Source organism: Crassostrea angulata, chromosome 7 (assembly GCF_025612915.1).
Source record: "Crassostrea angulata isolate pt1a10 chromosome 7, ASM2561291v2, whole genome shotgun sequence".
NCBI lineage: Eukaryota > Metazoa > Mollusca > Bivalvia > Ostreida > Ostreidae > Magallana > Magallana angulata.
In genome coordinates, this window is record NC_069117.1 from 26,566,144 (window position 1) to 26,591,843 (window position 25,700).

A 25,700-nucleotide genomic window follows, 5' to 3' on the forward strand; every position below is an offset into this window, starting at 1 on the left:
CCAGGTATATAAAATGAAGCAGAGTGATCCTAAAAACTGTTCATAATAAGGAAAAGACAACATGGTTTAAGTTCGTTACATGTTTAAGCCTCAAACTGCCCATTCTGTCAGATATTGTACTATCCTCGCCTCGGACTATAAATATCTGAGAGAATGTACAGTTTTCAGCTGATAACCAATAATGACCACATAAACAGAGCTTTTAGGTTTAGGATATGGAGTGACGTTGAATCAAGTTCAAAGATTAAGGTCTTGGTCGATCTATTTAAAATCCAGTTTAAGATCAAAAAGTATTTCAAATTGGCTAAGTCTTGCTCAGATTTAACCAACATAGTGACAATAGTTGAGGGGTAAGAACTCGACGTTAAGGTCAAAGCAAAATCCTCTAAAATGTTTTTCATTGTATTATCCAATATTTCAGCGGGACACTTTCAGATGGCCACCATCTAAATAATGTCTAGTCTTCCTCTTAATTCGACATGCATATGCACGCAATAAACCGCTAGACTTAATATGAGAAAGGTAATTCCAAAAGGCATTGGGATATGGCATGAAGAGAAGGAATGATAAAAATGTAAAGATAATCACCTACACTCTAAATGACTCTTGTATTTACTTCTATAGATGACGATGAAAATATAATAATATTCTGGTCTTTAAGAAATATGTCCGACATGTTTTGTAGTTCACCTGTACATTCACATGTAACATACTATTTTCAGATCTAGAGTCTGATAACAATGGTCTATATGGTTTTTTTTTTTTCATTATTTTATTTTTAGTATTCATATGATTAAAGGATCCTTTTTCCAATACCTCTGCTATGCATTTTAATTTATTTAATTGTTCCTCAGTGGTACAGATATAAAGTTCCAATTCAAATAGACGAAATTTTATAAGTAGCAATTGTATTACAACGTATAAAGTATAACATTTTCTGAGCTTCGCTGTGTCAATATTGGGACGGAAGACAACAACAATTAATTCAAATCATTCCGATATTCAATTATAAAAACGCAATAAATCCAAATATTTGGTCACCGCAGTAACAACGGTTTTCAAATTATAAGTACTGCAAAAAGTCGATAAGCTAGCTTCACTCCCATTATGATCGATCAAATGTGGTATAAGTATGATATCACAGGTTGTTTAAACGTCTTTAAAAATCGCTTTTTCTGTAATCACTTATTCATTCTACGTTTTTCAAAAGATGATTTTGACATCAAATTAGAGTTGGTAAATGTAGAAAAAATGGCGCCTTTGCTTTCCAAGATGTGGCTTTTGTTAACGTTAATTTCCGTAAACGGTATGTACATCAAATACTTGCTTATTCAAAATGACGTCTACGACTAGTATATTAAACTGCAATTTATGTCAAATTTACCTATGTTAACACGTGCTTTTATTGGAAAGCGTGACATTTTTAAAAATTCTTTGCAGGAGTATCCAGTCTTGTTTACCAACATACGGTTTTTCAAAGAGATCTGAATCCTGTGCATGACAATGGGGCTTCCCCCTTCCTTTCCAGTACAGTGTCCACTGTCCAAGCCTGTGTCAAGAAATGCCACAACCATCCATCATGCGAATCTTTGGTATACGACAAAGTTTCCTCTCAGTGCTCATTGTTTGACGGAAAAGACGTAGGGGAGGAAATCACTAGTAACCAAATATATAATCGGGTCGGGAACAAAACTGTGCATCAAAACATTATTGGTAATTATAGATTACGTTATCTACTTTTTTTAACAATAGATTACTTGTTCATTTTTCTCCAAAATTTATTTAGCATTAAAAAAATTTATGTGTTACCTGAAGGGAATACTGAAAGGACATATCGCATGTTTTTCAATTTTCGGAATTTTTAGAATAAAATCGTTTTATACTCATTGAAATGTAGTTTATTATCGTTTTCATAAAATAATCTGGCTAATTCGTGAGTTTAAAAGAGATGAAATTCAAATGACGCGATATGCATATTTTCTCTCTCGATCTACCCGCCATGATGTGTGACGTCATTTGCGACCTCGAGCGAGAAGGTGCTGTTAGCCATCTTTGTAATTGGATTAGATTTAAACGACAATTAAACATATTATCTGAATATCACTTATCAAATTGTCGATAACGGGACATGATGGTGTTTTGTGCCTCCTGCGGGTGTACTAGCCGTCAAAAATGGGGATTTGGACTGTTATTTTTTTAAAGTTTCCCTTACGAAAGTATGCGGAAATCTTGCGACAAATAGGGGTCTATCTGTCGACGAGAGGACATTCAATACATATATCATTAATTATATGGTATATTTTTGTTATTATAGTTTCATAACTAAATCGTATTTATTTTTAAAAGAGAAAAAATAGAAGTTTAACCACAGGGCCTGTGTACAAAACGCAAGTTTATCGGAGAAAAATGACAAGAGAGGGCGCCATTTTGGTTACCGCCTCGCTTCATTTGCTGTTTTCTTTTTGTTATTGTTAAACTATACGTTCATGTATGCGTCGGTTTAGTATAAATGATTTCTTTAATCACAGCTCACCTCTGCAGAAATCATAATTTAAGAACGGTAGGTGAGATTTCCGTGAGTTTTATTTTATGTGGGAGAAGTCAAGGATCGAGTTGTCGATATTGAATGTTTACGCGAGAAATAGACAAAGTTTGTTGATATACATTTATACGTAAATGGATAAAAAAAAAATACGGATATGGGATCTTACAGAAAAAAAAACAATATTTAAGGAAAACTTTCTTGCCTGCTTTTATAATATTTATTTATACAGTATAAAGTGGAGTTAACAACTTTAGAAAGGTGTGACCAGTTACGGCCGAAGAAACAAACTTCTTGTGCACCACAGTTTTACAAAAATGAACATTCTGAGTCGTTAAGAACGCCAAAAAATAATACTGTTGTAGATTTTAATATAAACACCTGCAACCGATTTTTTTTAGCTTAAATTCTTACTAAGTTGTGTTTACAATGTTTACACGTCGATCAATTTGATCGTTATTGCCGACTTCATCGTTCCTTCTTCGGCAATATTATCGGGGTATTTTTAATTCGTACTGGTGGCTAAAACATGTACGAATGAATAATAAAGTTCTTTTAATTTAGTCAGCATGTAAAAAAAACGTACACGGTGAATAAATGTCAAAGATTTAAAGAAGATAATGCTAACCCTACAATTTATTTACAATCAGCTGTTCGAAGGAGGTTGCATGTGCCGTCTCTGTACCATGTGACACGCTATCTAATAAACGAGTTATTAAACGATCGGGGCTATAAATTAAATTGATATTATGGCTAATTACCGCTTTTATACCGTTAACAAACTGTTAGAAATACTTATTAGATACACAAGGAAGGCCAAAAATGTAAAATGTCCCATACTTTAGAAACATGCGATATGTCCTTTTAGGTTTAGTTACAAATAAGCAAACAAACAAATTTATTGACCTTAGGTATAATGAAAATATTACTAGCTATAGTTACTGCATGAAGTGTATACAATCATAATCAAATGATTCTTAATCGTATATAAATCATACTTAAGTGTGGCGTTTATAAAAGGAAAGTTTTAGGAAGCTGAGTGGTTTAAAAATTACACTTCACATCTATCTTCAAATTATGTGTATATGATATTTTAGCCATAAACTATTAATACTTAAATAACGAAAAATCCCAAGATTTTAGCTTTAAAATTTTGGTTGCTATATTCTATACAGAGCACTTTCCTCGACCATCCATCCTCTTACGGAATCTTCAGTAAATAATTAAACAATAAAATGCTTAATTTCTTTGGTGATTCGTGCGGGATATGAAGGTGGCGACATTAAAGAAAAAATACATAACCCGCGCTAGCGAGTTATGTATTTTTTTCTGTAATGATCGCTACCCTCATAACCCGCATGAATCACCAAAGAAAGTATTTACATCGTTTATATTTACATCTTTCTTTTAACAAATTAAGAACATCGATGCTTTTATAGAATGGCTCTTTAATCCATAGTCTTCTCATAGTCTAAATAAAGTCTAATGGAAAACAAACCGATACCAATTAACAGAAAATTTGAGATGACCCACTTTACATTAAAAATAACATGTTGTATCCAAAGGATTTAACGTTTTAGACAAATAATAGTCCGTAAATTCATGGCCTCATATAGAATTTAAATAGAACACTTTGTTGTGACTAAAATGGCTATGTTGTAAAAGCACCAGACGTAAAGTTATTTTATTTATCTAGATTTTCGTGTTGTGGGATCGATACCACCAAAACATAAGGCTATATTGTTTTATTTAATCTTTTGTGAAAATATTATGAATTGAATGGTTAAAAATTGGGTATATGGAATCATACTTTAAAATTATCAAATAGATTTAATTAAAAAAAAAGAACTAGGTACTAGGTATAGGTACTAGGTGCTATCTTATCCTCCCACTCTCTTCTTTAGTCATATTAGTACACGGGACAAAGTAAATCAAAATCAAAAGAAAATATTTGAAAGAAAACAAAATCAATACGAGTATTTCAATAATCCTGCTTTTCTAAGCTTGAAATTTGATTTTTTACGCATCATTAAAGTATTGAATTTTCCATACTTCTAAAATAGTTTCGTTTAAACAGTTTATCTAATATTCATAGACTCTAATTTGTGTAAAGATAAAAAGAATGATGGTTTTTGCTGTAACACTAAAATTCTAACGACTTTTTAAAAGCTTATGCTAACCACCTGTGTAATGAAGACAGTCCTGGATATTTCTACAACGAGTCAGTTCCGGTTTGTTACAAAATCGATACTCAACCCAGGCCAATGGAAGATGCTGTGATGTTTTGTGGAGAATCAGGAGGGCATCTTTTACGAATAGACACGGAAATCAAACAGAAGTTTGTAGAGAGCCTAAATTTAGAAACAACAAGTAATTTCCTTTAATAATAAGATGAATAATTCAAGGTGATTGCAATTGCATGCTCGTACATTTTCTTTATATTGTGTGTCAAGTATTAGGCAAAAGTTTCTTTTTATGTAAATATTAATCTTTTGTTTAGGCTCAATTTTAAAGTATCGCATTGATGGAAAAAAGATGAATACAATCTGTACATTTTCAAATGACCAACCAATAACTCGATGGTATTGGCATCCAGGCGAGCCCGATGAAAAATTGACCTCTATTGGACTGAAGGTTGGGTATGGCGGTCAATGGGACGATATAAGTCCCACTGTTCCTCATGGCTGTATTTGTGAAAAGGATATTAACTTTAATTAATCAGATTCAACACGCAGACGACACTACATTACCACTTAGAGACAAGCAATTACTAAAGGCTGCGCTAAAACGTATAAAGAGTTTTGGTACGATTTCTGGCATGTCATAAATATAGATGAAAAAGGTTGTATGCTACTCGGTGATTTGAAAGGAACCAAAAAAAAAAAAAAAAAACCACGATACATGGAACCACTAAAGAAGCAAATGCTATGTCAACCCCTGAATTTTTTACAAAAGCATTTTTTTGGGCAATGAAATTCTTATGTTTAAAAACAAAACACTTTATTTTTTAAAGTGGTTTAATAAAGATTTGAAATATGTTGGAAAATATTTTTGACGAAAAGGGGCTAAAACCACTGGATTTTTTTTTTCGAATATGTTAACCCAAAAGAACATGACTTTGATTTGTGAATATTTTATAATGAAAAACGTATATCATACATTTATTAAACAGTTTGACCAAAGTCTGGCTAAACACACAACTGTTTTTCATAGACCATGGTACCATGGTACCTATTTAATAGGAACATATATGAGTCGATAGGTGATTAAAAATGTAAATTTTACTATAAGATACTTAGAGATCACAAATTTGAAAAGCCATACTATATCAAGAAAATACATAAGGAGTTTAAAATTAAAGGATAAGAATGTATTAAAAACATTTATCTAAACAAAATCAATAATATTTTTGACAAACAAATCGCAGATTTTAACTACATGTATAAACTGTTGAACAACATACATATACTTATCAGTAGAGACCATCCCAGTAGATGAAAAAATAATTCTAGTACATGCTTGTATTTTAAGCACCCAAATGATACAATTAAACATTTACTATATAATTGTATGAATGTGAAAAAAATATGGAATATTGTTAGCATCATCTTACATTTTGTTCATTCATGGAAACATGTAATTGTTGGACTATAAAAAGAAATCAATAACAAAGTCATCATTTATAACAATGTTAATATATATCGTATGTAGCGCTTAGAATTTATAAATACAAGATGAGGTGTAGAATAAGTAATGATATTGAAAAACCAGAAGACATAAATTCACACGTAAAAACTTTCACAAAAATGTTTTACTAAGCCCTGAAAAAAAATCAAAATTCAATAAGTTTGACATAGATATATTTAGGCTTTTGTTTGAGAAGCTGTATTGTTATTTTTGAATTATAATTAATAATGAATCACAAAACAGATATGGAGCTGTTTGTCTTAAATCTACATCTTCTGGATGTCTAGTCTTTATGTGTCTTCTTTTTTTTGCATATATTTTCAAATTATACAACTAATTTCATAATCCTAGCTACTGTAAGGTTTCTGTTTCTCCAGTGGGGCTGCTATAGGGGAAAACAAGGACTCTGTAGGATATGTGTGATATCCCCTGTGGCAGCAAAGAGATTTGGCAAATATATGTATATGATTATATGAAGGTCATTCTTTAATTCATGGGCGAAAATATCCATTATAGTATATTTGTTTAAATGAGATTGTCTTTTCGGTTACATACGTGTACTTATGTTTTTTTAAATACATATTTCAAATATACTTAGAATATCATACATACATTATATTTTTTTCTTTTTGTTCTATTGTTATTATTATAAATACATTGAATGTGTCATCCTGCGAGATGATATAGAAAAAACTTTCACTTTTCTGTATTAGGTTGGAGCTTAGTCTGGGCCCCATCCCTGGCAGCTGCCATTAAGATTAGAGTAGGTAAAATATTTGTTATAGTTATAGGTCTAAGACAATAAATTAAAAAAAATTTAATCGTAATCATATATCCTTTTCATGTTAGTCATTCTTATACAAAATTGTGACACATAATTGCATGTATGACTTCTGAAAACTGTTTTGTAAAACATTTAAACTTTATGGATTTTTTTTTTATAAAGATGTGTGCTAGATATCACTACCTAATAAGAATTAGACAATTAATTAACCAGATAGACAATATAGTATTAATCATTGGTTGTTTTGACTTGATTCATATTTCAAATTTTTTTGTATGTACGATGTCTTATTATAAATTTTTGCATTGATTTCATTTTTCAGAATAGTTATTATTGATAAATACATTAAATATATATAAAACTTATTTGTTGTTTATCCAATGAAAAAGATTTGTTGAATATCAAAACCATTTATTAGAGGATTTTGTTGAACTCAATGTATCCATCCATTGTTTAAAACTAGTCTTATAATCATATCTCTAGTGTTCTGATGTTTGCTATGATACTTGGTAAGTAGTTATTAGATATGATCTAAATATTTAGATGAAAGGTTTCATATGTTTTAAGCATATGTTTTTAAGCCTTTGAAGCATGATTTTAATATTTTACTATCCACAGTTGGTGGTGTACATCCTATTTTGCTCAAGAACCTCTGGCCCTGAGGCCATAAAACTTAGACGAGCTTACTTCTGATCTAAGTCTCACTTTTACAAAAGGAACATATAGTGGAAAAGTGAGATTTAGATCAAAAGTAAGCTCGTCTAAGTTTTATGGCCTCGAGGCCTGATCTTTTTATGAACATTTTTATCGATTATATCCTCTTTGTCTTCGCTAGAGTAACCTATCTTTATGACATAATAATTTTGTAATTATTCAGAAAGTTGATTAAATTATTTGAAGTTTCAAAAGTAACTTTTAAATGGGAATAAATCCGGTTTCTAAATTATATTAAATCTTCAACTTGATTTTTTCTGCGTATTTATTAAAAAATGTGGAACCCATCATCACGGAGCCTACCGTGAAATGAAACTTTCTAGGCATGGAAAAATGTGTCAAGATCTGTTTAGTAAACTGATACATTCTAAAATCAGATACTTCTAGTCTATCAAAAGGAGGTTACCTAATTTATCTGCGAATCCTCTCATGAATGTAACATTGTAAAATGGTGAAAAGAACATCCCATGCATAAGAGAATTTGTAAAAGTGTAAAGTTAAGTTAAGATTATAATGCACTAGTGACATAATAACAGTATGACTTACTTCTCTTTGGTACTATTTAAGCTGCTGTCGTTTTTTGTTTTTTGTTTTTTGCATTAAATGTTGTAAATTCTCCTTATATAGCCTAAGGGTGAGTTGTAGATAATTTCCTGATACTTGTGTTAATGCGCCTTTCATATTTATGTAATATTGGCACGAATAAAAAGTCCACTATTTGTTTGGGAACATTATATATACAATTTAGCTCATTGACCACTGAGTGGGAGTAAATGCACTGAAGCCCGTCTGGAGATTTGGTTACTTGTGTATAAAAAAGTACCTAGCATAATGCGAGCATATGGTTTACATCTAGTCTCTGGAAAAATCGTGCGCTGTCTGCTAAAGTGGTTAAAGTTCATGTTTTAAAGGGCCTAGGAAACAAGTAGAATGACACGGGTAGAGTCTATTAAATGACCAATACCAGAATCATTCAAATGAGGCTTCATACGGGATAAATCAAAAATCCAAAACGCACACTGAGGATTAATAAAGGATGTAAAATAATGAATTTGGAATTGAATGTGACACACTATCAATATTGAGACGATATACAATGGCAATCAATTTAAATCGACTCTATATTTAGTTCTGAAAATCCAGTGAATCCAAATATTTTGACCATCACAACAACAAAGGTTTTAAAATTATACATGTGAGTACTGTCACAAAAGTAAAAAGTCGATAAGAGAGCTTTGCTCCCATTATGATAAAATGTACTTGTTTAATCGACTTTTAAAATTGCTTTTCCTATAATCACTAATTCATTCTGCGGTTTTCAAAAGATGATTTTGACATCGAATTGGAGTTGGAAAATGTAGACAAAATGAAGTCTCTGTTTTCCAAGATGTGGCTTTGGTTAACGTTAATTTCCGTAAACGGTATGTGCATCTTATACTAATTTATTTAAACTGACGCCTACGGCTAATATTTTAATATTGCAATTAAAGTCAATTTTACTTATGTTGACTGATACTAGTATTGAAAATTGTAAGTTAACATATTTTACAATTTTTTGCAGGAGTATCCAGTCTTGTTTACCAACATACGACATTTCAAAGACATCTGAATCCTGTGCATGACAACAGGACTTCCCCCTTTTTCTCCAGTACAGTTTCCACTGCCCAAGCCTGTGTCATCAAATGCCACAACCACCCATCATGCGAATCTTTGGTATATGACAAAGTTTCCTTTCAGTGCTCACTGTTTGAAGGAAAAAACATTGGGGAGAAAATCACTAGTAGCCAAGTATATAATCAGGTCTCAACGAAAACTGTGCATCAAAATATTATTGGTAATTATAGATTACGTTATCTACATTTTCTTAGTAGATTAATTGTTAATTCTTATCAATAAGTTATTAAGTTAAAAAAAAGCCCGTGTTACCTAAACGGAATGGCTAAGTTACAAGTAAACAAACCATCAGGTTCAATAAACCCTAAGATATTTTTATCTATATTTTCAATTTTTAAAAAATAATGCGTAGATGTGGCTTACTTGACAATAGTACCATTTGAAAAATATTTAGTTTTGTTAAGAAAATTAATACAATGATACTTTAAAGGAGTATATATGAATACAATTAGGGACATTATTCAAGAGTATAACTAGTTTCTCTTACCTAAAGTTTGTTGCTTGTTTTTGTATTATGAAGGTATTAGCAATTCTTATTTTTTTTTAAAATTATGACAACGTAGTCCAAGAAAGAAACATTGTTACAAAAAATGAGAGAAATGTTTAGTCTGTGTAATAATCATATTATTAATAACTGCATGTATAAAATCATAATCGCAGGATTCTTTATCGTATATCAATTATTCTTTTTAGCGCATATCGTTTGTTAGATGAAAAATTTCCTTTTAAACCTACCTTGAAACGGCGTTGCTTGATTTAATATGAATTCCTGTGTTTTTAAGTCGTCCAATGTAACCAACTAGAATTCTGTCAAAAAATTTTAAAAATAAAACTTTGAATACAATGTATCAAAAACACAAATTTTCAGGGTATGTTTTTATATAAGCAGTAAATGTACAAGCTTCCTGAAAACTTTTGTATAGAAAAATTCCCAATTACTTCTAAAATTCTCGTGCAAATTTATACTAAGCACTTTGATTGAGACGATTTATATTGTCTAAAAAAGGCTACGACCATCTATTACCTATAATTCTACTTCAGTTATTGCCGAGATCAAAGAGATGCCGCGGACATTATTCTCAAATATACCACGAACGTCATTAGTAAATTATCAGATCAGAAATACCTCTTTGTCTCGCACTGATCATGAAAGTACAACTTCAAACCGTAAAAAGTTTTAAAACCATGTCAATTCCACGTGTTAGTTCCAATCAAAACGATGTGTATTGCCTCAAATTTTTATTTATTAAGAGATCAACGCGGCTGTTCCTAGGTCCTCCCTAGCACATTTTCACTGCGTGTTTTTACATAAAATATATAACGTGTAGTTTTAAAAATCGTATTAAATTGCCCTTAAGATATTAGGAATATGATTCAAATATATTTTATAATTAAGTGAAGAGTATTAAAAATCCAAAGAAAAATTCTGTCGTTTGCATGTTATTCCTTTGATCGATACACAGTCATGTAAACATTACTATAAAAACCGTTGGGGTTACACGGAACAGCCGTCAAAATGACCAAGATCATATCTCTATAGGAGAAACGATCTTTAGAAATACTGGGCTGTTATTAGAATAGAAATAAAATTCTTGTAATCGTGATTGTTGCAGGATAACCTCCTCGGTCTCGAAATGTCGGCTTCTATATTTCAAAACAACATTTCTCGTCCTCGGAGGTTATTCTGCAACATTCACGAAAACTCGTTAAGGAATATTCAGTATCATGTATAATAAATCTACCAAAATTAAGTCACGTACATTAAATTTATAACATATTATGTATTAGGTACACGTGACAATGACAATCAAAAACATTAGAGAGTTTTTGAAGGAAAACAAAATGAAAATAAGGTTTACAATCTTTTTTAATTTTTTTTTACGCATTATTACGATTGAATTTATTGAATTTCCATTTTTCTCAAAAAAGTCTTGCCTTAAGTGCTTATCATATAATTATTTATATGCTTTGTTTATGGTTTAGATAAAAATGTTTTTAAACTCTGAAAATTACCACCTTTTAAAAGCACACGCTAACAACTTGTGTAACGGAGACAGTCCTGGATATTTCTACAACGAGTCAGTTCCGGTTTGTTACAAAATCGATACTCAACCCAGGTTAATGGATGATGCTGTGATGTTTTGTGGAGAATCGGGAGGACACCTTTTGCGAATAGACACAGAAATAAAACAGAAGTTTGTAGAGAGCGTAAACTTGGAAACAACAAGTAATTTTCTTATAATTGGTACTTGTATTTATTATATCATTCATGAATAAGATGATATAATTAAAATAAGAATCTCAAAATGTACAGTATTGCAAGTCCATGGATCTTTTTTCAAAATTGTATGTAAAGTTTCATGCTAACGTTTCATTTAATATTAATTTTAATGTTAATAATCTGCTTAGGCTCCATTTTCAAGTATCGCATTGATGGAAAAAAGAATAATACAGTCTGGACATTTTCAAACAACCAACCAATAAAACGATTTTATTGGTATCCAGGCGAGCCCGCCGACAATATTTCCTCTATTGGACTGAGGGTTGGATATGGCGGAAAATGGGACGATGTTCAACCCAGTGTTCTTCATGGCTGTATTTGTGAAAAGGATATTAAATTTAATTAACCATTATAATCGTCGTGTAAATTTGTAAAATTAATATATGTCAGAGATTTCTTTAGTTAAGCCCCTTTCACAATTGGCGAACGAGCACTTTACAACACTTTGCGATCGAAATTGAGCTCTCTAGATCTCATACGTTGCGCGAGCTCTCGCGTACGTTGCACGAGTTTTTTAATTCGTTGCAGGAGTTTTAGTGCTCGCATTAGGTCTCCTCAAAATAGTGGTCATACATACTATTCAGACGTAATAGAATGCGATTCAAATCATCGCAGTGCAACGCACGAGCATTACTACGAACGTTTTACAAAGCTTTGTGTACTTGCAAGAGTGATGCACGATTTTTAAGGTCGTAAGATGAAATGCTCCTGTGTATGAGTCTGTTTTGCGACCATGAGCCACTATTGCTCAATTAGTTTCATGTAGTAATGCAACGTTTTACTATCATTGGACGACTTGTACAATGCATAAGCATCTCTGTCTCAGACCATAATTGACAATATACATTTATTGCATGATTGTGAGGAAATTACGAAGATTTATTTCTCTAAGAAAATTCCTATTTCCCAAGGGCTTCGCCCGACAAAAAATTGTGTTTTTCTTGGGGAATAAATCTTCATATTCCCTGAACATTAATGCAATAAACGGTTTATTATACCGAACAACATATGATTATATAAAATACGTAGATTTCTAAAAATTGTTTGACTTTTCAAAAGCAATAACGTCATGATAGTTTAATTTTCTATATTACTGTCTCGCTTTTCTTTCATAATTTCTAAACATAGATAGTAAGGTTGGCTTTGTGATATACAGAGAATCAAAATGATTAAATATTTTTGATTGCGTAGACCCTGAGGAAAATATATAAGCGAGGTTAAACCGGATGCTATGGGTAAAATTCAGCCTGCGCATGAGCTAGTCTGGTTCCTGTGCGTAATGGGTAGCTCAGGGAACCAGGCTAGCACACGTTTATCTGAAGGGGATCGGGATTCCGTGCCATATGCACACATAAGTTCAAAGGCGCTGTAATTGTAAAGTTGTCGGTAAATAGTACAGAAACAAAGTATTCCTTTTAAAGAAATGATTGGCATGTGATATGAACTATCAGTATTATGAAATAAGTTAATGTTATGCCAAAACTACAACATGCATCAACTAGCACAATTTGCAATGTTTTGTTGTTTTCCGAATACACATGTAAATATACTTTTATAGTAGGCGAGGCTAGAGAACTTCTCAATTAAATTTCTGTAAGCATAAGTATGATTGAATAATTATGTCACTGTATGAAAGTTTAAATCTCAAGAAAAATGCATCAAAATATGAAATTTTTCATATACACAAAGCTGTCCCTGCATAGTTAACAAAGTAGTGCTAATCGTAATTTGTGCACAAATAGTAGAATTCACCGAATGCCTGATACTATACATGCAAACTTCATTTATAGATAGATCATAATTATTTTAGATGTATGAATCCTTTAAAAAAAGTCAGGGCTATACATACATGTACATACTTAACAACGTACAAATTTAGTGGTTAAAAGCAGAGAGCTAGAGTCGGTGGAATCTCTGATAATCTTAAGGCTTTCACGTTTTCGTTGAAAACACATGCAAATGGTCCACGTATTGTAGTTCTTTGTTTAAAGGACAGCAACTTGTTCCGCTTATAACTATGTCTACTGAAGAGTGTCGGAAATGAGCGGTATATATACCCCCCTCTGACTCGCACGAGCTTTCGTACCATGAGACGCATGATCACACGTCAAATCGCATTGGAGCACGTTCAATCGTCCGATCACCTGGTCTCTCGCGCAATCCCAATCCCATCGAATTATTTTTCAACAGTCGCTTTAATTGTACAATAATCGCATAAAGACGCAAGATATATCGCAAGATTGAATGCGTTTAAATCGCACAACGCTAGCCTAGCTTAAATTGTGCGAATTTCGTACGAATACTTTTTTAAATGCGATAACTTCGGCAACAGCTTACGATTCATCTCTAATTTTTTCGGTCGCACGAATTTTGTGTCGCTTCAGCTCGGGTGCCAATTGTGAAAGGGACTTTAAAATTTAAAAACATATTTTCTTTTATGATATTTAATATATTGTTTGTGTAAACCAATCAAATCTTATGATTTATTTATCAAGATACAGTGTTCATGCTAGATATAGCTACTTTAGAAATAGACAATCAGTTTGAAAATATAAATCATTGTTTTTGTGCAATTTATCATTTTAGCATTTTTAAATAAATATGTCATATATTATATATATTTGTCAATAATAACTATTCTGAAAATTGGTAACATTAGATGACTCTTGCATATACACAGCAACTTCGAGGTATCGAGAGTAAAAAAACAATAGATTATGAATAACAGGACTGCAATTTGACTTCGAGGGATCAAGGGTTTTGAAAGTTTGCTTAGTTATATTGGGATATTGGGAAAAAAATTGGACTGGAGACCCACTTTGAGAGATCAAAGATCGGGCCATAAGAGTTGCCTGTTAAGTATACAAGTTGCCGTTTTCAGAAAAAAGTAAAACATTAAAGAAGTTTGATATATGCAATAATGCTTAATCATATGAAGGCGACAATAAATGTCGTGCATGCTTTAGGCAGACCGTCTCTTTTCGAACACAAAATATTGCATAATTCAGACAGGTACATTGGATATCAGCCATCCCTGTGTTATGTGACGTCATTTCTAAATTATGACGTCACTGTGGTGATGACCTTTTACATAATATTATTTCAATATACATGTAATTTTTAACTATCTTTCACTTTATTTTCAAAGCTTGTACAAAAACTTTGATTTTGGGGGCAAAAAATGCATAAAATCGCACATAGTTCTTTGTCAGCAAGATTTTGCATAAACCAGATAAACTGAAAATACCAGTCAAACATTTTATTTTGATAATGAAACTGTTTTGAAAAGAAAAGTATGTATATTAAGATTAATCCACAAAAAAAAAAATCTCAATGCCCTCTGTTTTTGCGTGATATATGAAGATTGACATCTACCAAATCCGAACTGGCAATGATCTGTAATATAAGGACGAATTTGGCATGCTGATATCTCCGATGTGATGCGATGTAGGCCTATATTGGTGTTGATTTAAAACAGAATTGTGGGTTTTTTCGTTTTTAAGCAAGAGTACAAAAGCATGATGAACTTTGTGATATTGAGGTTACCAGAGCTATGATTCTCATTGAACCACACAATTTGATCTCACCTAAGTTAAAAGCTTTTGTCCGATGTCTGTTCGTCTGTCTGTGTAGTTTTCTGTTAACTTTTTATAATTCATCCTCTTCTCCAGAACCGCTGAACCATTTTAACCATATTTGATACAAAGCATCATTACATGTAGATTAAGGAGATTCAAGTTTGTTAAAAATCAAGAGGCACGCTTTCTTTTTTTTTTAAGGGGGATGATTAGGATTTATTAAAAAGGTGTTGGTATTTTTTTTTTTTTTATTTAAATACAACTTTCAAAAAAGAAAGAGCAGATACAAGTGATATAATACATATAACACTTACTGGTATGATAAATTTTGTTAATTCATTTCTCTAATATAATATGATTATACAGATGTATATACACAAATGTACATTATCACCAATATAATTTTAGTATTGTCATGAAAGTTGTTATTTTTGGGGGGTATATATTGGGGGCGAGGGGATGAGGGAGGGGTAGAAATTTGGTGATTTATCTATACGTTTAAAAAGAAAATTCACTGACTTACTACAAATTAATCTTGCTCTTGTATTCTTGTACAGACTTAAATACAAGCATGTATGACATGTACATTGGCATAGACACAAACATAATACACATGCATATATAACAAAGTGTGTTTCCATTAATCAGGATTTACAAGCATATGATTTTGATGAAATCACACATGGGGAGGAGGGAAAAAATAGAGAAAAAAAAATAAAGCAGGGGGTAGGGGAGAGGTACAAAAATAGAAAGCAGATGAAAGCAATTATCTATGATTCTAGCTTTTGGAAGATGTTTGACCAATAGTTATTATACTCTTGGTATTTGCAGTTTTTTAGAAGAATATATTTTTCAACATAAAGTCTGTTAATAATGGTATGTTTCAGTGCCTCTACGTTTAATTGTTTAGAGAAACTAAATTTACAGGCATATATATATTGTTTTACTATCACGCGGGGGTGTTAAGGAAGCATATGGGCAATTTAGCGTCTTATTTTGACTGTTATATTCAAAATAGTGGAAAAAAATAATTATTTTGAATAAGGTCAAAAACTTAGAATTGTCCTTTAAAATAGATGCCAGTGCAATAAAATCGGGTAGTGCATCACTGCCACATTGGTGCATTATCACGTGACAACTATAAATAGCTTACATATATTCCTTAACATAAAATGAGATAGAACAACACTACCCCGCAGTCTCCAAAATAAAATAAGCATACCAAGTGAAGGCAAAACATCTCAATTTAATCAAAACCGCTGCTAGAATCCTATGTGTTTCCTTATTAAAAAGTTATTCATCCGGTTCTTGTAAAACCTTCCCAACTTTTATATAGTTTGCACGGAAAACGGCAAATTGCATCAAAACAACACACAACATGGGATTCTAGCAGCACTTTTCAATTTAAGCATTGATCAAACTAACGATACGTATAAAATTTCAAGTTCAATATATACGGGGTAGTGTTGTTCTAGTCGGATTTTTATATCGTAAACAACGACAGAGGAAAGCCTGGCCGAGAACGAAAAGCAAATTTACATACCTTTTAGAGAATGATTGATAAAACTAACATCTCCCCCAGTATTCTTATGTTCAATTCTCAATAAATCACGCCACAATACTTTATCAGATTTCTTAGATTAGTTATATTTTGAATATGTTTACAATGCTTTCCGATCAAATTCACACGACATTCAACTTTTAGTCATGACGTCATCAATGTGTAAATCTACGTAGGCCTAATACAAACTAATTTCTGGAAAAAAATTGTTTTCAGTATTTTTTATTTGTTTTTGATCTACGTTTCGTTGCTTAGATATTTGAATATGTACTTAATAATTAAGATTTGTGATTTCACGGAATTACATGTAACTCGGATTCCATATGCTTCCTTAACACCCCCGCGCAAGATTAATAGATTTTCAAAGCGATGTATATCTCTGTTCAGATATTTACCAAACAGAATAGATTTATTATCAAAATTCACGTTTAACTGTAAATCCTCAAGCCAGTGTTTGATTTTGTCCCAAAATTCTTTTATGAGGTAGCATTCAGAAAATAAATGGTTTATTGTTTCTGTTAACTGTCCACAGAAAGAGCATGAAGCAGAGTTGATTAAATTGCAATTACATAAGTATTTATTTGTTGCAGAAATTCTGTGAAGTAACTGGGTTTGAAGCCATTGTAACCTAGTTTCTTGAGTACATTTAAATGGCAAATTATAAATAAGATTCCATTCTTTTCTTGTAAAGCAGTATCCCTTTTCTTCTCATTTTTTTTCAGATGTGGGCAATTCTTTCTTTTTTGAGATAAGTGCATTATACATTTCCTTACAGCCCTTGTTTGAGTTCATAAAAATTATTACTGTATTTGGGTGTCTTAGATTATAATCTTTTCTTATATATCTGCCATCCTTCTTTTGATAACTTCTGATTGCTGAAATAAGACCTGAATATTGAAGAAAATTTAATTTTGTATTGTAAAAAGTGTTAAAATCGTGAAAAGGAAGGTAACTACCATCTGCATTACATATGTCACTAATGTATTTCATCCCATTTTCAAAACAATTTTTAAAAAAGAGTGTTTTTTTATCAATTGTTATATCCGGATTATACCATAAGTGGTCATTTGATATGTTTTTACATTGTTTTGAAATATTTGCTTTATAAACCAGTATCCAACTTTGAAGGACATCCTTCCAGAATTTAATTTTTGTTCTATCTTTTAGAATTTTGACAAAGTGTATTCCGAAATTCATAAGTTCTGGTATAGTAACATTTAAATCAGATTCAAATAATTTCTTCCATTTTGAATCCGTGGATGATATTAGTCGTCTTGTCCAACTAGACTTGAGAGCAATTATAAAATCTGAATATTCTATCATCTTTAGACCGCCATCTTTATAATCTTGTATAACTGCAGCTTTTTTAATTTTGTTTAGTTTACCATCCCACAAAAATTCATACAGTTTAATCTCAAAATTTTTTATATAGTGGGTTGGGGGATTTGGTAAAGTTAGTATCAAATGATTCATCTTTGGAATAAAAAGGGTTTTAATGATTGATAGTAACTGTTTTCCAAGAGGGGTAAGCTTTCTATTTTTCCACTGTTTTATTAACTTTACTATTTGTTCCATCTTGTTGTTATAATTTAGATCCATCATTTCATCTAAGTTAACAGAAAACTTTATTCCAAGTAAATCGAACGTTGTTTCTTCCCAATTAAATTTCCATCTTGTGTGGTGATAAACATTTTTTGAGAATTTTTTGCTACCTATCCAAATCAGTTTTGTTTTAATGAAATTAATTTTTAGGCCTGATATTTCTGCAAAATAATCTAATGTTTGTAGTATACCATCTAGAGATGATGCTAACCCATCTGATATCAAGGATGTATCATCAGCATATCTTATATTCTTCTCCGTCAATCTCAATTCCTTTAATATCTCTATTATTTCGGATTAGAATACCTAAAATTCTGCGCAAAGAATAAATAAGTATGGAAATACTGGGTCTCCTTGTCTACAGCCTCTTTGAGGGTTAAAATATTGGGAGAGTATACCATTTTGAATAACACAAGAGGATATATTCTGATAAAAACACTTGATCCACTTTTTGATTGAAACTCCAAAATTAAAGAAGGTTAAAGTTTGGAATATAAAGTCCTATGAAACTGTATTAAATGCTTTTTCAAAATATATTAACATCAATAGGCCTGGAATATCATTGAATTCAGTGTAACTCATAATATCATATACAATTCTAATATTTCTCCAATAAATCTTCTTTTAAAAAACCGGTTTGATCATCATTTATTATTGTAAGCAGTTTTGTTTTTAACCTTTCTGCGATACAACCTGAAGCAATTTTGTAAATTACTGAGAGGAGTGTAATAGGTCTCCAGGTGTTGGTATTTTTATACCAATCTTCTTTTGAAAAACCATTTGATGTTTGATTTCATTTTTTGTTTGATGTCATTTTTTCATTAATTAGAGAAAGTTAAATTTGCGTGTAAGCATCCATAAGTAGTGTAAACTAAATTCAAGTTTGTTCAAACCATGACCCCGAAGGTTGCACTGGGTTGGATCTTAATGCATGGTTAAACTTTTACATACATGTAGGAATACAATGAGAAAAATCTTTAAAAATCTTCTTCTATAAAACAATTTGACCAGGAATGCTGTTATTTGCTTGAAAGTATCCCCAGATAGTGAAAATTCAAGTTTGTCGGAAGGGGTTGAATTCTACATAAGAATAGATAAAGAAAATATTGAATTTTTTTTCTCAAAAACCAATTGGCCAGAAAATCTGCAACTTGCGTTACATGTAGTAAGGATTCAAGTTTGCTCAAATCATGATCCCATAAACAAAGAAAATTATTTTAAAATCTTACAAAAAATAATTGGCCAGGAAAGATGATTGTACCTTGTTTGAAGACATATCTAGTTAAAGAAAATTCAAGTTTGTTCAAATCATGATCCTCGTGGGTAGGCTGGGGCCACAGTGGGGGTAGAATTTTACATGGGAACATTAATATGTAAATCTTTGCCTTAATAGCCAATAGGCAGAAAATCTGTTACCTGTGTGGGGGCATTCTTATGTATGGTAAAATTCAAGTTTATTTAAATTATCATCCTCCAGGCTACTATGGTCGAATTTTAACATTGGGACATATAGAGAAAAATATCTATAAAGCCTCTTCAAAATGCCATATGGCTAGAAAAGTTATTACTTTAGTGAAGGTAGCCTCATACAGTGTATAGAGTAAATTCAAAATTGTCCCAATCATTACCTTTATGGATATTGAGGGACCAAATTTGAAGGGGGGGGGGGGGGTCAAACTTAACATTTTTTGAATTATTCACAGAACCCTATATGTAAAAATCATATTGCTTATATGCAAGCATTTGACATATGATCTTCCTGGGTTCTGCAAAGCTCAGTATGTAAGATATTAATTACTACATAAAACAAACCTGTTACAAAGGGACTATTTGTTAAACAAAAAACATATGGAGAGAGAAAAGTCAAAAACTGTTTTATTCATTCGTCTATTCTACTGCATTTCCCAGATACTTTGTATATGACTCCATAAAGGTGATTATATTATGACTATTATGCTCAGGTAAGCGATTTGGCACACGGGCCTCTTGTTTTGTTTTGGGTTTTTTATTCCTTATTTTACAGTGTGTGTGCACATGCAAGCCCTAATCCAAAAATGTATGTACTAAAATTTTACTAGGAAAATTTACCGAATCATCACAAACCGTTTAAACTTTAACAATTTGATAATGATAAAAGATGTACTGAAAACCTCGGTTGACGATTTGTAATCAATAATTTTTTTTATATCATTATCGACCTTTTGTTCACATACATTTAAATTTTAGCGTCGTTAAGAGCAATTTATTATTTACAAACATATTTTGTTACGATCATTTTCTGTATGTACCTTGTTAGTTAAAACAATCAAACTCGAGTGTACACTTTTAGTGCTTAGTTGAATTCAATGTTTGTAAAACAAAGAGCGACTTATCCTATGTATGCATAATTCCCATTTAAAATCAAAGTGTGCTCTGGTATAATGGATTGACTTATTGTGAGTTATCGTTCAATCATGAAGAGTATCGTCTATTTGAATTAGAACTAATTGATTATGAAAACAAACAATGATGCAGAGATTAAGTTCCAGCTAAAATGAAAATCAATGTTGAAATAGAACAGTACTCTTCACAACGTACTGCAAAGTGCAAACAACACAACTGTTTGTCAAAAGCAGAAACAGTCTTTTTTTATATCTCCGAAACTGTTACTTTTTATCCATAGAAATGAAATATTTATCTATCTAGAACTGGACCATTTCGAGAACCTTAATAGACAATATGTGTTTTATTTTATATGTGTGCAGTTTCTTTGTTTCTCTATAAAAAAGCACACACTCTTAAATTTGGTTTCAAGTTAATTTTAATGTAGGGAGAAATACATGAATTGTATAATATATTCCTATATGTTCCAAAAAATAATTATAAATGGTTAATTACGTAAGCAACAATTTAAAGAGAAGTCATCAAAAGTATGTACATTAGATTTCACAGATTCCTTTTTACCTCTAAATACAACCTGCAGGTGAAGAAGAAAAAACAGCATAAGAGAAATACAATATGCAGATATGATATTACCTGCTAAGCTAGCTATATAAAGTGATTCTTGTGTTTAAACAAATGTATTCTATTTTTTTGTGAATATTTGTTTAGAAAATAAAAAAACATTTCTAACATAATTGAAAATCAACACATTTATCACCAAATAAAATAAAGAAATAAGCATGTTCTCCCTGTCTTTCCTACAGCTACCACAAAAGTGACGGAAACTTATGATGTATAAAATGTTATAACATTCAAAACTTGATTCAGTAATTAACAAAATTTTTTTTAATTTCAATTTCGAAAACAAAAACAATAAAAAGGCAAAGCTATATGTAGATGGCTCAATAAAGGAATCGTTCAACCTCAGTTACCCTTGTAATTCTATATACAGTGTACATTATTTTATCAATATGTGTATGGTGTAATTATGTATGTATATACCTTGAATTTACTGGGGGGAAAACAACTGAATTTTGGCTCTTTTTTCCCTTTTTTCCTCTCGTTCTTGGTTTTTCTTCGAGCATGACGCGTGTCTATTTCAGATTGTGGTTGACCCTATTAAATCTGACTAGATGGAACGTCACACAGTTGATTCACTTTTCTCGGCGTTGGCGAATGGATGATATTGTGTTTTTTAGACTTTGGTGTCAACATTCTAGGCTGATGCAAAGAAAATTCATCTTGGTATTTCTGCCTACAGTCCGAAGTAATTCCAACCTATTTGCTTTTAAGGATTCAAGTATTGTTTTGATGTCGTGCTCAAGTTTCGACAGTTTGTTCCAAAACATACCGTAAACATAGTTGCTCCTATCGTCGTCTGGGTGTGGAATACAATCGATTATCTCTAGCAGCTGTTCGTAAAACCCGAAAGTCTCGAGAAAAATTGTTCTTCTTTGTTTTTTAGGCAATACGCCGTGACAAAGTCGACAACACGGATTGTCACTGGGCGCCGCAATTGCTCTTACCGAACATATTTGTATGAGCCAATTTGATTGGATGCCCTGGAAAGTCTAAGCGCAATGATTTGAAAGCTTAAAAATTCGGCCAAATCTGCCAGGGTGGAGCGAAGAAAAACGAATCAGACACTTGGCTAGCGAGGATGGTCGAATGTTAAAACACCTCTCTCTCTCTCTCTCTCTCTCTCTCTCTCTCTCTCTCTCTCAATCTTAAACATGGCTAGAGGAATATATAATGTACAATCTAGTAAAATTAGACCTTCTGAATCCGCTACCGCTTCTCAAATATCGTTTGAGAAGCGGTAGAGGATTCAGAACGTCTAACTTTAATTAGACTGAAATAATGTATGACATATCGTGTAAAGAAGTTTTTCCCTTCTACACACAAACCGATTGTTCATATGATTCCTATAATGATTCATAGTTTACATTCATTCAAACAATCACATTTTTACCATTTTGAAAAATACAAATACTAGATGTATATATAAAATTTACTGTAGCCGTGTTTTGAATTACTATCTCCATCCCTGATTAACCCTAGTTATAGTCTGTTTGTTAATTGTATTTTAATTGAGTGTAAAGTATATCATTTAGAGGTAATTTCATAGATGCATTTTGTAAACACTGTGTAATAGATACGCAGAAGAAATTTCTTTAAGCTTGAATTCAAAACACAAATTTTCATTTTCATTTGTTTGAAATTAATTCTATCAATAAAATTTCACTGTTTGTAAGAACAGACTATATACTTCTATTTAGCAGACCCTAAGTCACACATATTGCTGTAGGGCACCCACCCCGACGGGAACCACCCAAATTCTGTATACAAATACTCTATACGTAATGTTACGCAATTCTCCTTCCTCGGTTGGTCAACTGACACTGCGAAATTTTAACATGTGATGGATTCCCCAGAAATATATGATCTATCATATTTTTAATCCCCGGTTTTGAACGGCCAACGTAAATATTGGGCTACCCATTGAACATCATATTTTTGCCAAATCGGATAGGAAAGTCAGTTCTTAGATACATACAATTTTAACATTAACATTTTCTTATACTGACTGAACCTTATTGATTTTACAACGATTGATAAAACAAGTTCTACAACTTATATTTATATCTTCGTTGGCATAGATGCTAGTCTGAGGTGGTCATTGATGTGGGAGGGAGCCAGAGTGCCCGGAAAAAACTCGCCTGTCCAAGCGGGCGACCACTATATATACTAGTACCAATTTACATACAACCACTGTCGATCACGGGAATCGAACTCGGGTTGTAGCGGTGATAAGTAAATGCATTTTAAAACATTTTACATCTATCTACATGTACTTCGTTATTCATTAAACGAATTCTTTCAACGTATTAAAGAGAAATGACCAAGGGTAAGTATGGTTTGAAAGTAAGAATTAATTATGAAAGATTGTAAATGAAACGCTATTTAGTATCCCCTTTTCCCGAGGCAAAATAAGATATTTTGGTGAAATTTTTATATTTAATTTCGTGTCCGTTTCCTAAGCGGATTTTGACCTATACTTTTTTGTAAATTTACATTTCATCGACAAGCAAGCACGGGACATTTGAGTAAAGATATCAGCTAAAATAACTTTAAACCTATGATTTTAAACGCACTTTATTTAACTGCTGTTTGAAAATATACCATGAAAGACAATGCATGTTAAAAGTTTATAAAGAAAAAAAGTTCAAAATAAACACAGCAAATGTAGGCATCAACCGATATTTTAACGACGTTGATTTCGTACGAACACCTTACAGGTAGTTATGGGCACCAGTATATTTGCTACTCGCAGAACCATAACACAGTTCACCGTATTCCGTTTTGAGGTCAGGATCTAGTAAAAGAATCCAGAGTGACTTTTTGATGCTGGAACCATTATGACGTCATAATTGATTTGAAAAATCTTTTTCCGATACCTAACGTAGATCGTGGGTTTGCTGACGTCACAATAGGAATCGGTTAAAAATGACAAATGAGATATTTAGAAGTATAAAAGAAAATATTTTAGAAAGCTTATATGCGGTTTATGACTGTTTATACAAAGATTTATAATATCAAGTGCTGAAAATTTAAAGATATCACATACATTGTCACATTTTGTTCTATAAAGATAAAGAATGAGTGTGCGTTAGAACTCTTCCATTTAAAGTCATGTTTTAAAATAGAATGTATGCATTAACTTCGCTTTTTTTTTTTACAATTATAACTTCCGTAATCTGTACTACCGATTAAATTCTTAAATTTCTTTTGGCTGGAGATAACTGTTTTATTCGATTACTTACTTATAATGTCAGTAGTTGCCTTGCATTTTATTTTTGCATTTATTGACTCAAAGTTTCATAAAAACAAAAATAGCAATTTTCTGTATCTTTACAGCCTTACATTGATTACATTTGATAACATTCACAATAATGTCTAATAAGCATTTACATGTTCTAAAATGTGTTAAACAGCTAGTCTTGTCAATAAATGCATTTCAATTTTGGTGTTCTAAGAAGTAAGGAAATGATGACGTCAGGCTAACGTCGTAATGAAAATATAAGGTTTTGAGAAATTTTTTAAATCTTTAAAGCTTTTTTGCCAAAAATTGGCCGAGAACACATACTGATATTTTTTTATGAATTGATTCATAATTATCTCCTCTGTTTTTGTGTTGAGTATGATTGATTTCGTCTGAATCGTTTAAAAGTTTGGAGCATAGTTTTGTAATGTGTTTCTCGGTTAAAATGTGCATTTTACTATATATTTCATTGAAATGGCGTTGCTTGATTTTATTAATAACACTGTATTTGAAACACAATAACATAATTACCACGCAGACGAATCTTAAATAAATTTTACAAATAAAACTATAAAACCTATGGATCACGTGGACAAATTTTCAAGGTAGGTTTTCTAAATAAAATCAAGCAACGCCATTTCGATGAGCTATATAGTAAAATGCACATTTTAACCGAGAAACGCATTACAAAACTATGCTCCAAACTTTTAAACGATTCAGACGAAATTAATCATACTCAACACAAAAACAGAGGAGATAATTATGAATCAATTCATAAAAAAATATCAGTTTGTTGAATTCCGTTTTTGGACAGACTGTAGACATTCTAAATATATTTTCTTAGTCAAAATTGGACAAAATTTCTAAATTTGTTACTTATTTCCTTCATATATTGGTAAAAATGACAGTTTAAAACTTGATTTATTATAATGTTTACCAAGAATTTTATCCCCGGTACATCCTATCAAACAAAGCTATTGTTATGAAGCATCATTAAATAATCTATATCTTAAATTTTATAGACCTGTAGGCA

General features: G+C 31.6%; 2 protein-coding genes across 3 annotated transcripts; both read left to right on the forward strand.

Annotated features, from left to right (window-relative positions):
- Positions 1–1,251: 1,251 nt before the first annotated feature.
- Positions 1,252–5,260, forward strand: LOC128191906 (uncharacterized). Its single transcript, XM_052864271.1, has 4 exons — positions 1,252–1,306; positions 1,441–1,713; positions 4,712–4,912; positions 5,043–5,260. Exons 1-4 carry the CDS (start codon positions 1,252–1,254, stop codon positions 5,258–5,260), a joined length of 747 nt encoding a protein of 248 aa, XP_052720231.1.
- A 3,496-nt stretch (positions 5,261–8,756) lies between these two features.
- Positions 8,757–14,277, forward strand: LOC128155543 (uncharacterized). Of its 2 annotated transcripts, none has more exons than XM_052817307.1 (4): positions 8,757–9,148; positions 9,289–9,561; positions 11,428–11,646; positions 11,811–14,277. In XM_052817307.1, the coding sequence occupies exons 1-4, from the start codon at positions 9,094–9,096 to the stop codon at positions 12,026–12,028; spliced, it is 765 nt and encodes a 254-aa protein (XP_052673267.1). In that variant the 5' UTR covers positions 8,757–9,093; the 3' UTR covers positions 12,029–14,277. The 2 variants fall into 2 exon arrangements, with proteins under 2 accessions (XP_052673267.1, XP_052673268.1); XM_052817308.1 differs by having other exon boundaries at positions 8,767–9,148; positions 11,428–11,628.
- The last annotated feature ends 11,423 nt before the right edge of the window (positions 14,278–25,700 follow it).